This window comes from Chrysemys picta, chromosome 6, assembly GCF_011386835.1.
Source record: "Chrysemys picta bellii isolate R12L10 chromosome 6, ASM1138683v2, whole genome shotgun sequence".
NCBI classification, from domain to species: domain Eukaryota; kingdom Metazoa; phylum Chordata; order Testudines; family Emydidae; genus Chrysemys; species Chrysemys picta.
In genome coordinates, this window is record NC_088796.1 from 49,044,500 (window position 1) to 49,057,447 (window position 12,948).

General features: G+C 41.7%; 1 protein-coding gene across 3 annotated transcripts in view; it reads right to left on the minus strand.

The window, feature by feature from the left end:
• Positions 1-1,799: 1,799 nt before the first annotated feature.
• The window catches only part of PTCD2 (pentatricopeptide repeat domain 2), a 119,607-nt gene continuing 108,458 nt past the window's right edge, over positions 1,800-12,948 (minus strand). For all 3 annotated transcript variants that reach the window (XR_010588798.1, XM_065550140.1, XM_065550138.1), the window contains one exon: positions 1,800-2,428. Coding sequence is in view for 2 of the 3 variants with exons in the window: in XM_065550140.1 (XP_065406212.1) it covers positions 2,414-2,428 (15 nt within the window). In the remaining variant the exon portion in view is untranslated. The remainder of the gene's footprint in view (positions 2,429-12,948) is intronic.

Below are 12,948 nucleotides of genomic sequence, written 5' to 3' on the forward strand. Positions count from 1 at the left end.
CTAAACTATCTGTTTGGCCTTGTGACACTCTGGCCTTGGCTACACTTGCAGATGTACAGCGCTGTGAGTTAAACCTGACTTCGTGCAGCTGAGTAGGGAAAGCGCTGCAGTCTGTCCACACTGACAGCTGCCCAGCACACTGTCGTGGCCACATTTGCGGCAATTGCAGCGCTATTGGGAGCGGTGCATTATGGGCAGCTATCCCACAGAGCACCTTTCCCCATTCTGGCGCCGTGGGTTGTGGGAAGGGGGCGTGGGTGCGGGGGATTCTGGGTCCTGTCCCAATGCCCCGGGATGCATCACTTCGCATCCCAGAAATCCCTTTGTTTCCGTCCACCTTTGGCGCCATCTTTCAACGGTTTCTGTGCAGCGTGATCTGTCTGCGGGAAATGGAGCCTGAACTGCTGAGGCATATGCTGACTTATCTCGCCAGCATGTCACGTTTGGCTGTCGAACTATTCCTTAAGATCCGAAGTGACAGTGAGAGTGAGGAGTCTGACGATGCTATCGAGCCGCATAACGCGTACGACACGAAATTGCTTGTGGCATTCACAGACATGCTCAACACTGTGGAACGCCACTTTTGGGCTCAGGAAAGAAGCATCGAGTGGTGGGATCACATCATCATGGAAGTCTGGGATGACGAGCAGTGGCTGCAGAACTTTCGGATGAGAAAAGCCACTTTCATGGGACTGTGTGAGGAGCTTGCCCCCACCCTGCGGCGCAAGGACACGAGATTGAGAGCTGCCCTGCCAGTGGAGAAGCGGGTGGCTATTGCAATCTGGAAGCTGGCAACTCCAGACAGCTACCGGTTGGTCACAAACCAGTTTGGAGTGGGAAGGTCAACCGTTGAAATCGTGTTGATGCAAGTTTGCAAGGCCATTAATCGCATCCTAATCAGAAGAACTGTGACTCTGGGTAACGTGCAGGAAATAGTGGATGGCTTTGCACAAATGGGGTTCCCTAACTGTGGAGGGGCAATAGATGGGATGCACATTCCTATTCTGGCACCACCCCACCTAGGATCCGAGTACGTTAATTGGAAGGGATATTTCTGTACGGTTCTCCAGGCGCTTGTGGATCACCGTAGGTGTTTCATTGACATTAACACAGGCTGGCCCAGAAAGGTGCATGACGCACGCATCTTTCAGAACACTTGGCTATTCAGGAAGATGCAGGCCGGGACTTTTTTCCCAGAGCGGAAGATCACGGTAGGGGAAGTTGAAATGCCCATTGTGATCCTTGGAGATCCCGCTTACCCATTAATGCCGTGGCTCATGAAACCCTACACAGGGAGCCTTGACAGCAGCAAGGAATGGTTCAACTACAGGCTGAGCTGGTGCCGAATGACTGTGGAGTGTGCCTTTGGCCGTTTAAAGGCGCACTGGCGATCTCTGTATGGGAAGTTGGACTTGGCCGAAAACAGTATCCCCACGGTTATATCTGCGTGCTGTGCCCTCCATAATATTTGTGAAGGGAAGGGTGAAAGCTTCACTCAGGCATGGACCTCCAAGGTTCAACACCTGGAGGCTGAATTTGCACAGCCAGAGAGCAGGGCTATTACAGGGGCCCAGCACGGGGCTGTAAGGATTAGGGATGCCTTGAGGGAGCAATTTGAGGCTGAAAACCAGCAGTGATATCTGGTGCCCTGCACGGGAGTGAAGTGCAGTACTTCCAATCTTTAGGAATCAGTGTTTGCTAAGCAGACAAGCAGACTTGCAGTGCCTGTTTATTTCCTGGACTAAGGAGTCTTTTACTTTATGCAATAATAAAGAATGTTTTCAAAGCCAAAAAATCCATTTATTGAAAAGAAAAAAAATTATTTATTGAAAAGAAACAAGGGGGTGGAGTGGGGAACAGTACAATCACAGATTTGCGTATGTCCTGTCTGGTGTGCTGTGCAGTGAGTGCTGCACTTCAGGATAGCTATACTGCCTGGTGATGCGGGTTGAGTGCAGAGGGTAAGGGTTGTGGTTTTCAGGGCTGGGTGGTGAAGATACTGGTGTTGGAGGCAGTGGGTGGCGTGAAGAACACGGAAGTTGGGGAAAGTGGGTTGGAGGTGACACTGGGGCACAACGGAAAGCATTTTGGGACAAGGGCTGGGGGGGGGGGTGGCGTTTGCGGTACTGCTCCTCTTTCTGCATGGCTACGAGCTCCTGGATAGCGTCTGCTTGGTGCTCCAGGATGCTTATGAGCCGATCCATGCTTTGCTGCTGGTGCTCCGTGCTTTGCCACTGGTGCTCTGCGTTTTCCTGGCGGATCCTGCTTTCCCTCTCCCTCCAGTCCTGTGCTTTCTCATTCTCTTTAATAGATTGCCGCATCACTTCTTGCAGCATGTCTTTTTCGCTTTTTTGCGGTCTCTTCCTGAGTCTTTGCAGTCTCTGAGCAGGCGATAAGAGGGATGTCTGAGGTCTCAAGGTTGATGCTGCTGTATAGGCAAAATGCAACATTTAACAGAGGCAGCATTGTTTATACCAGACACAGTAATGATTCCCCCCGCACTTAAGGAGTAGAAAACACACAGGGTCTACACAACTGCATAATTTTCGCGTCCGAAACAGAGCACACATATCCCACGGGAGCCTCAAAATGGTGAGTAAGGGGGACTGATTGTTTCAGGGCTGCACTGTCCTCTGGGTTTCTGTGCCTTGGGGAGAGCCAACAGATTCAGGGGCACTGTTATACCAATAGAATAAAAACCAGCAGGATCTTATTAAGAGGGATAAGGCAAAGATGCCACATTTATTGTAAATATACTGATAAAGCAAAAGATAAAAGTAAACAACGTTGTTTGACTACTTATTTCTTATACACACACACATACATATATATATATACAGAGAGAGAGAGAGAGAGAGAGAGAGAGAGATTTATTTACACAATTATTTATTTACGTTCTGTATAGGTGTTATAGTTACCAGCCTAGAAGTTGCTCATGCCAAGTTACTGGCCAGGTATCTTGGTCATGAGGACAGAGCCGAGTCTGTGTCAGGTGCACCAGATGCTCCTGGAGGTTGGCAGCAGAACCAGAGACGCAAAGTCATCAGTCTTTAGAGTCCATTCTTATAGGAATTAATTCCTATGTTAGTCTATGGGAACTGTTTCATCCTGCTGTTGCTGACTCAATCAGCAGATGGCACATTCCTGTCCAAAGTGGCACATTCCTGGTGGCTCCACACTGTCCAAAGTTTGTGTTTCTCATCCTTCCAGGTGATGGGGTGGGTCCCAGTTTACCCTCAGGGGGTTGTCTGGTGGTCCTACTTGACACATTCTTTGGCCGATGGATACTCCCTTTCTAGGCTGGCACCTCTCTAACCATTTATGTACATCAAGCATTCATCAGCATACATTCCATATCGTAACCATATTTTAATTTACTGTCTCCACCACTTTCGGGGTGTGTGCTAATTCATTTGAGACTCTCGGCCCTTTAATCACAGAGGGTGGGGGTCTGTCCTAGGAGCCGTTGAATGAAGTGAAAGTCACTTAACAGCTTATAGTGTTTGTTTACATTGTATCAATTACTTCAAGAACAAAGTCAATTAACTTGTTTGTAAGTCTTACATAGTAATAAAGTATCTTTCACTGGATAGATACAATCAATGGTTTCTACAGACAGTAGCTTACAAGTTTTAACAGAAGACCCAAGAGATTTTTGTACTTGGTGAAACTGTTGGATTTTAAAGTGTGGGGGACAAATTATGAGGGGGTCACTGTCACTTGGGGGAATCACTGTTAGTACCTTCTTTTATATCCCAACAGCACCTACGCTGAACACTGGCCCAACATTTTCCACAGGAGTTTGTCCTGGACGATATCTCGTTGCTGAGGGTGACCTGGGAAGCAAGGGAGGGTCTTCTACTGCAATGCGGCTTCTGCCGTGGCCCATATGCAGCTTGCTGGTGTGCAGCAATTGTCCCCCCGCCCCTCACGGCACAGTGGTGCGGACACGTTAGCCTGACTGGGACAAGGACCACGGTGGCTCTCCCGATAAACCTGCGCAAGTGCATTGCACACATTCTGGATGAGACATTCGAGGAGATTACCGAGGCCGATTACCGCGATGTGATAAACCACATCAATGCACTATTCCGCATCTAGGCATGCATGCTTACCCCTCCTCTCCCAAAGAGCCCGCACCGAAAAAATTCCTTTCTGAAAAAAACCCCCTGCTTACTGGGAACCTGCTCTTCTGTTTGTCCTCCACCAAGTACCGGCCGCTGCGACTGGCTACCTTCCTCCTGGCTCAAGAAGAGCTCCTGGCTGCATGGCTCCAGGGATTCCAGGGTGTCTCCATCTGGCCCACCACCATCACTCCCGTTTTCCTCCTCCTCCTCCTCCTCCACTTCCTCCTCCCCCCCCCCCCCCACACTGGCTCTGAAGTGTCCATGGTGGTGCTCGGAGTGGAGGTGGGGTTAACCCCAAGTATCGCATCCAGCTCTTTGTAGAATCAGCAGGTCACGGGGGGAGCACCTGAGCGGCCGTTTGTGTCGCGGGCTTTGTGGTAGGCACTCCGCAGCTCCTTCACTTTAATCCTGCACTGCAGGACGTCCCGGTCATGGCCCCTTTCCATCATGTCCTTTGATACCTTCCCGAAGGTATCGTAATTCCTACGGATGGAGCGCAGCTGGGACTGTACAGCTTCCTCCCCCCAAACACTGATGAGGTCCAGCAACTCGCCATTGCTCCATGCTGGGGCTCGCTTGGCGCGTGGAGGCATGGTCACCTGGAAAGATTCGCTGATAGCACTCCACACCACGCCGGGCTGAGCAAACAGGAAGGGGATTTTTAAAATTCCCGGGGAATGTAAAGGGTCGGTCACATGGTTGGTTACTGAGGCCAGGGCAGTAGAGTTTGAACTGATGACCAGAGTGGCTAGAACAGGCATTGTGGGATACTGCCGAATAATTCTGGAGGCCATTCACAGCGCATTGGGCGGCCACACTGGCGCTGCAACGCTGCAGCAGCAGCACAATACTCGTTATTCCTCTCGGAGAGGTGGAGTACATGCAGCGCTGCAACCACGGAGATACAGCGCTGCAAATGCCTTGCCAGTGTGGACGGGGAGTGAGTTACAGCGCTGGGGGAGCCTTTACAGTGCTGTAACTCGCAAGTGTAGCCAAGGCCTCTGATTGCTTTTCCCATACCTGAAGAAGTACTCTGTGTAACTCAAAAGCTTGTCTCTCTCACCAACAGAAATTGGTCCAATAAAAGACATTACCTCACCCATCTTGTCTCTTAATATCCTGGGACTGACAAGGCTACAACACTGCATTTAACTGCTGATGCAGCAATTTCCTATCAAATGCAATCAATTCAATATTCATAGGAAACCCAGGTATATGTAAAATGTATTATTGTATTTCAGATCTGCTATCTAAAATCTGTCTCTACCTTTACATAATCTTATTGTCCATATACCCAGATATAAGTATTCCTTTATATACTATATTTTAATTACTGTAGCTTTTCTGGGGTCTGGCCCAGTGTTTGAGAACACCATTACAGAAGAAATAGGAATAATGATGAATCTTATCATGTTCAATAGGACATATAAAACTCCTCTCTGCTCCACAGTATTCCTAGATTAATAATGATAACAAAAGTGATGTATGTTCTTGGAAGGTGAAGAGAATCAAAGATCTTGTTGGTGATTTGTCATTTTGGCAAGGCTCAGATACCACAGTCATTTCTGACCAGATTCTAATCTCAAATACATTGATGTACATCCAAAATAACTCAATTAACTTAAATGGATTTACACCTGCACAATTGAGATAAGCATCTAGCTCATAGTTAGAAGTACAGAGAGTATGCTGGAATTATTCTTCTCATGTGTTATAAAAATCTAAATCCATCAGGATTTAACATGTTTAAAATTAAATAGAAGCAATAAGGTACTCTAGAGCAAAAACTGAATTCACTACCAGTTGCAGCTATTTACAGTATTTTCTTAAGTAAACTGATTCACTTACTACTCCACAAAATATTGCTTTGGAGATGTCTATAAAAACAACTTGTGGTTTCTGGTTTTTTTAACCACTTAATTGGAACCATTTGGGTTTGTTCTGATCTCAGTGTGCAGGTGCAACTCTTGTTAATGGGGATGCTTGTCAAGAACTGAAGCTTTTTTCTCTTTTCATGTTCACTCTCTGATAAGTGTAAATTGCCTTGTTATATAAGCTAACAATCTTTCTAATGTGGGTGGTTTCAATGAAACAGAATAGTGACAAATAGACTTGAAACGTGACCATCATGCTTGTCTGATGGCATGTGCTGCCCTAAAGGAAGGATGAGATTCGGGAGCCCATTTTGGACCCCTTAAGCTAGTAGAAAGCAGTTGCATTATGGAAATGACAAACTTAGAAGACTAACGGTCCAATTCTCTATTGCCCTGCACCTAGTGTGGTCATTTACACTGGTGCAAAAGGAGGACGAAGTGTATGTAAAAGGCTGCCATTCTGATTTGGACTGGTGTAAATGGCTGCTCAAGATGCAAAGCAATGGAGAAGCAGACTTACAGCATCATGACCAATGAAGTTTTAATAGTGGTAGATTCTCTCTTAAAAATAAAGGGCCAGTGAAAATCTTCCTTGTTAGCAGTTGCCCAATCCTATAACACACTACTGTGCAGAGTGCTTGTAGGGCCTATCCTTCAAACACTTGTGTTTGGTGCCAATCACAACTGTGCTTTTTTCTTAAAACACAGACAAGAGCCTTTACAAACAAACTAACCCTGTAACCCTTCCCTCTCCCACCACAATTTCTTCAGAAATGTCCAGGTATTTTGTCAAATGAGTAGGCAACACTAAAATAAATCAGTTTATATGAATTCCTGTTTCTGAGTGTTAATGCCCTGGGATATTCTGGAGTTGCATATAAAGAGGATGGTCGCCAATAAGGTTGTCTAATCTCAGATTAATACTATTTAGAACACCCTTTGTCCTGACAATAAAGGGGAAATGTACAGCTGAAGAAATCCCAATGGCAAGACTTCTAGGCCAGTCTGAGGTTTTTCCTGTAAATGGGGGTTTTCCTGTGCTTTAAGTTGTAATCAGTTGCTCTTCTACTAAACAATACTAGTCTAAGCAAAAGTTTTCCTTTTTAACAAAACAAATAAACCACAATCTCCTTTTTTTTTTTTTTGGTAGAACAGAGGAAATCTAACAGACCTAAGAGTTCTGCTTTTCTTTTCACCTAAGTAATTATTTTTGGCTAGTTAGCTTTCTTGATGCTCACTCTTTATTCACTGATAACTGCTTTGAACCACAAACCATATACTCTGCCACAAGCAAATGTTAAATTTAAATGATCTGACAACAAAACTACTGTTTCTAACCTTTAAAATACGTTGAGCCTAATGCTGCCATCTTTACTCAGGAAAAGCTTTTGTTGGAGTCAGTAGTACTACTGGCTGAGTATGGACCATCCTTTGTTTAAATTGTCTGCTGTGTCCAACATTCTCCCTTGGTTCAGTCACCTATAGCATTTATTATTGACATTGAAAGACTTAACACTTTGAGCACTACATGACAGTGAAATGGTAGGTGCTCTACATAGCCAAAGAGGAGAAAATGAAGGGAATCCTCCTTTCTCTAAAGCTACTCATGTAGGAATTTGAAAAAGACAAAGGAGCATGGTCTGTTCTCGTTAACACGTGTACAGTAATGCCACTGGATTTTCAAGAGTGGAACATGGTCCCAAGTATGTGACCTATGATAATTATAAGCCAGAGATTATATTGTTAATTCAATGTTTAGGAACATTAAGGGTGGGATTTTCAAAAGAAATCTCTATTAGCCCATCTCTGCTCCTATTGAATGGTAAAACTTGGACTGACTTTAGTGGGAGCAGAATTAGGCCAATGCTGAGTGGTTTTGAACATCACATCCTAACTTTTTACCAACTGAGGTCCAGAAACATTTACCGCAAAATCATAACTAGTAGGCAAGCATGTAATAGGACTCCACATTAATCAGATTATCTGATTGAGGGACTAAATGAATGAATTGCAGATTAAAATAATTTACCTAAATTCTTATTAATTTTGAAATTTACTGTCAAATTAAACTTCTGGGAGAAAATGCAGAAATACTATTTTATGACTTATGGCATAAACCAGAGAAAATTATAGTAATGCTGGAAAGTGTAAAAGGTATCATTGCATAGGATAAACATGCTTAGTAATGATCATTTGAATAAGTTTTTCAGGGACAACACCTTTTACAATATGACATTCCTGTACTATGTGGTAGGTAGATGGGAGAATTTCATATGTTACAGTACACTGTGAACATGTCACTAAAGAAAAATGTAGAGTGGTTACCACTGAAATATCAACGTTTACCAACAGTGACCACTCCAGATGCACATTAATTTCTGAGTCTAACTGTATAGCAAAACTGCAGTATGCACATAGGATATTTTGGTTGGTAACTGTTGATTTTTTAATGAAGACCAACTTATAAAACTTCCAGAGAGTTTGGCAAATTTCCACGTGCTATAGATCTGCAAACACTGCAGTGAATTCAGACACATTGAACAAAACCATATCTTCTTTCATTGTGGACTTAGTGAGGCTCATTATCTTGTGCATATGCAGTGTGTAATGAATTCATTCATGTTACACTTGAAAACACACATCCATCATACCATCTTTGTAAAGTAAGCTTTTGGTGCTATTGTTGTAATAAAGGTAATTGTAGTGACTATATAAAAGGTCTAGGAAGTCTGTCTTTGAAATGACTGTAGTTAATGGAGTTCACAAGAAATTAATTTGATCCTGAATGAGGGCACCTTTAAATTATTACGAGGCATTTATTTCCAGGAAATGCAACTCTTTAATAGTTTTGAGTACTTATTTCTACTCACCTCACCCCAAGACAGTAAATTAACAAACTGTGGGTGCCTTGAAGATTAAACTTGAATACCCTAATAAATGCTGATTAGATGTTACCTTTCTCAATAAATATAAAAAGGATTTACATCCCAAGGTATTATATCTGTCAGTACATGTATATAGTAGTGAGAATACTTTGATCATAGTCTGATTATGAGAGATAGATAGGTGGAATGAAACTTTTCAAATATTTTTCTCTATGAGAGCTATTCAGCTAAACAAACTAAAATATTTACAGAATAGCTCTGATACTAGATCATATTATTATCCAAAATATATTATGTATGCATATGGTATGCAGACAATGCAAGAGTCATAATTAGACTTAACTGACTTGATATTAATATTAGCATAAGCCTCAATGTGACATTCTTCATGCACCGGAATTTTAGAAGGGAAGTCCTTTGGATTCAAGTCTGAGTCTCTGTGTTCGTATTCACATTCTGACAGCTCACTCCAAAACAGCCTAAAGCAAACATTTAAACCAAATAAAAAGTGAGAGAGGCATATCTGACACTGACTTACAAGAAACAATTAGATTTTTTATGGTAGTTAGGTGAAGGGTTTATTATTATGTATAAATCCATGTGGTCGCCCCATCTCAAAAAAGATATATTGGAATTGGAGAAGATTCAGAAAAGGGCAACAAAAATAATTAGGGGTATGGAACGGCTTCCATATGAGGTGAGATTAATAAGACTGGGACTTTTCAGCTTGGAAAAGAGACGGTTAAGGGGGGATATGATAGAGGTCTATAAAATCATGACTGGTGTGGAGAAACTAAATAAGGAAGTGTTATTTACTCCTTCTCATAACACAAGAACTAGGGGTCACCAAATGAAATTAATAGGCAGCAGGTTTAAAACAAACAAAAGGAAGTATTTTTTCACATAATGCACAGTCAACCTGTGGAACTCTTTGCCAGAGGAAGTTGTGAAGGCCAAGACTATAACAGGGTTCAAAAAAGGACTAAATAAGTTCATGGAGGATAGGTCCATCAATGACTATTAGCCAGGATGGGTAGGGATGGTGTCCCTAACCTCTGTTTGCCAGAAGCTGGGAATGGGCAATGGGATGGATCATTTGATGATTACCTGTTCTGTTCATTCCCTCTAGGGCACCTGGCATTGGCCACTGTCAGAAGACAGGATACTGGCCTAGATGGACCTTTGGTCTGACCAAGTATGGCCATTCTTATGTTCTTATTATGTATTACTTAAATAGTGCTATCAGCATACATGAAGCTGGGAGGAAAGTGTTCTGATGCACTTGGCCACAGGCAACTAAGACATTTAATTTTATTGTCCAACAAGATAATGTGATTGTCCAAATTTGTTGCCTGTCGTCTCATTCTGTCAAATTAAAATGAAATATTGTTGCTGGTGAGATTGTCTAAAGGCATTGCTCTACATTCTGCTTGCTTTGTTGTGGACTGCTGAGACAAGGTTTCATATTTTAATTTTTTGTTGTTGTTTTCAGCATGTCTGACTCATGCTTGGTCTGATATATTAAATTGTGTACTCACTTAAATTAAAATGTACCTGCTACCACCAGACTGAGGCTGGGTCAGAATTAACAATCTACAAAAAATTATTTCAAATTCAAGCAAAACAAATCCAATACCCAATTAATCATAGTTAGTGTCCATCTGGTTCAAATCTAGATCTGATCATACAGGACAGCATTAGTCAAGTCCTCCATTCATGCTGTCCATGAATATATTTTGTCTCTGATTCCCATTCAGGTTTATAGCGAATAGGCTGATGGGCCAGGAGCTTCTACTTTGCTGCATATATGTGAATGGGTTTGTTTTGATAAATTAATTGTGGAAACATGTATTCCACTACTGCAGCACTACAGGACAATGACAAGAATATTTCCACCGCCAGTAATATATCCTAAAAGACAGCTGCACATGGTAGTGAAAAGCTTTGTTAAATATGCATGCACACTGCCATTTGTTGTGGATTTGATTGGATTATCGTAATTTAAGAGGCAACTACTGAAGTAGGGTGTTCTCCTCTTCTTCCTCACTCAGAAACCGAAGTATAAAGCAGTCTAGTAGACTGTCAATTTACATATTAACATAATGATGTCATAATGAGTCTTTTTTATTTTTCAGTCTCTGTCTGAAGACAAAGTACTGAAGCCATGCTGTAGCCTGGTGAATCTGGAGTCCTTATATTCAGTGATAGTACATAGATCTGATTTTTCTTAAGCTTCATTTCTAAAGGCATCAACAACATATGTTTTGTCCATCCCCAAGGAAATGTTTTGATAGAAGGGCCAGGATTCTCTTTCACTGCTGTGGGTTACAGCACAGCATGTTTTAGCTTTTGTAAAGCCTCAAAAGAAAAAAATAAATCCTCTCTTTGAAAAGTAAGACTTCAGTCACAATGAAGTTTAAGTCCATCATGAACTACAATGTGACTCAGATATGCCTGTCTTGATCTCTGTGAGAATATTCCTAATTTTGTCTATATCAGCTCTTGACTAAGTTTTGCAATATGTTCCTAATGGGGGACAACCAAATGATTATATTTGATCACTGTTTTCAGTAGTCTGGGCTACCTAGCAATCCTGTATACAAGGTGGATCTCCATGAAATAACTCACTAACAGCTTGAAAAGCTGGAAGTTGTTGTCATATTTTGGGACTTATATATAGGACTATTGGGAAATGTTTTTCAAAATAAATACAAATTTTATTCTGACTGCTAAACTGGTGCATAATATGCCTCCATCATCTGTTAGCACACTCTCTAACATTCCTCATGCTCAGTATTTGGCGGAAACTCCATTTGGCTGAATACTCTTTCCTTGAGGAATGACTAAATACATCTGCAATGGCACATATATTTAAAGTTAACCCTTTGCATCCTTTGTTTTTTTATTTGCCCCCTCATTACTCTTTCATCCCTTCCACATACAACAGGAAACAACTGGTTGCATCATACTTCCAAACATCACATCTAGCACCTGCCCAGTTGTGTCAAAGCCTGACTTCCATTACTAAAGTTTTAAGTGGTTCAGAATACAAATTGAAGGTCTTTACAATCAAGTCACTGGTTGGCCTCCTCTACTTCTCCTGGAAATAGTACTAGTGCTCATTCTCTGCATGAAGAACTGTTGCATGTAAAGAGCTGCATGTTCTCAGATAGTCTGTCCATCTATCACTTCTCATTATTGTACTGTAAAGGAAATAGCAATTTATTATTGATATAGGACAATTTACCAAATTCTACTCTCATTAACAATGGATTTACACCACTATAACGCCATTAACTTTTATAAGGTTCATTTAAATTTATACCCTTATAACTGAGAGCTGAATACAACCTTACGTTTTTCTCTGCGAGGCCATTTGAAGCAGCATTTTGTTTTCATCTTTCATGGAGAATGACATGTAGTTGTTCATCCAAGAGCCTTCCACATTTGGCTATCACATGGGTAAACTAACAGGGCACAGAGATTACTTTTTTCTCAATTCTTGCTGAAGACACAATCCAGGTAAAAACCTGAAACCCTTAATGGCATCAACGTTTGTACTAGATAGACTAAAAATGTCGATAAATTCACAAATCTGTGAAAAAAAGGTAATTTTCTATTGGTTGTTATTGAGATTGGAGTTTGATAAAAGTAAGCAGCTATAAAAAATGTCAAGTGGTTCATAGTGAGTTGACTCATATGTATGGTCATTCACTGGCTGGGATATCAAACTCAATTCTGCTTCTTTTTCCAGTTAAGAAGCATGAAAATATATCTAGAGCATGATAAATAATTATAATTTTGATATATTAAGGTGCACTCTACATCAATCCTATGCTTTTCCAGTCTTAGAAAAGCCAAATTAATCTCTGGTGTAATTCTGACTTCAGATAAATATGACCCCTACACTTTATCTCTGAGACTCAAAAAGTATCTCATTTCTATAACATTCTGTAAAAGTTAAATTTGGTAAATTCTTTTTAACACACCAAGAGATTTTTCAAAATGCATGTTTTTATTGTGACGTGTAAGATTTCTCCTTGTTTGGCATGTAGGATTATG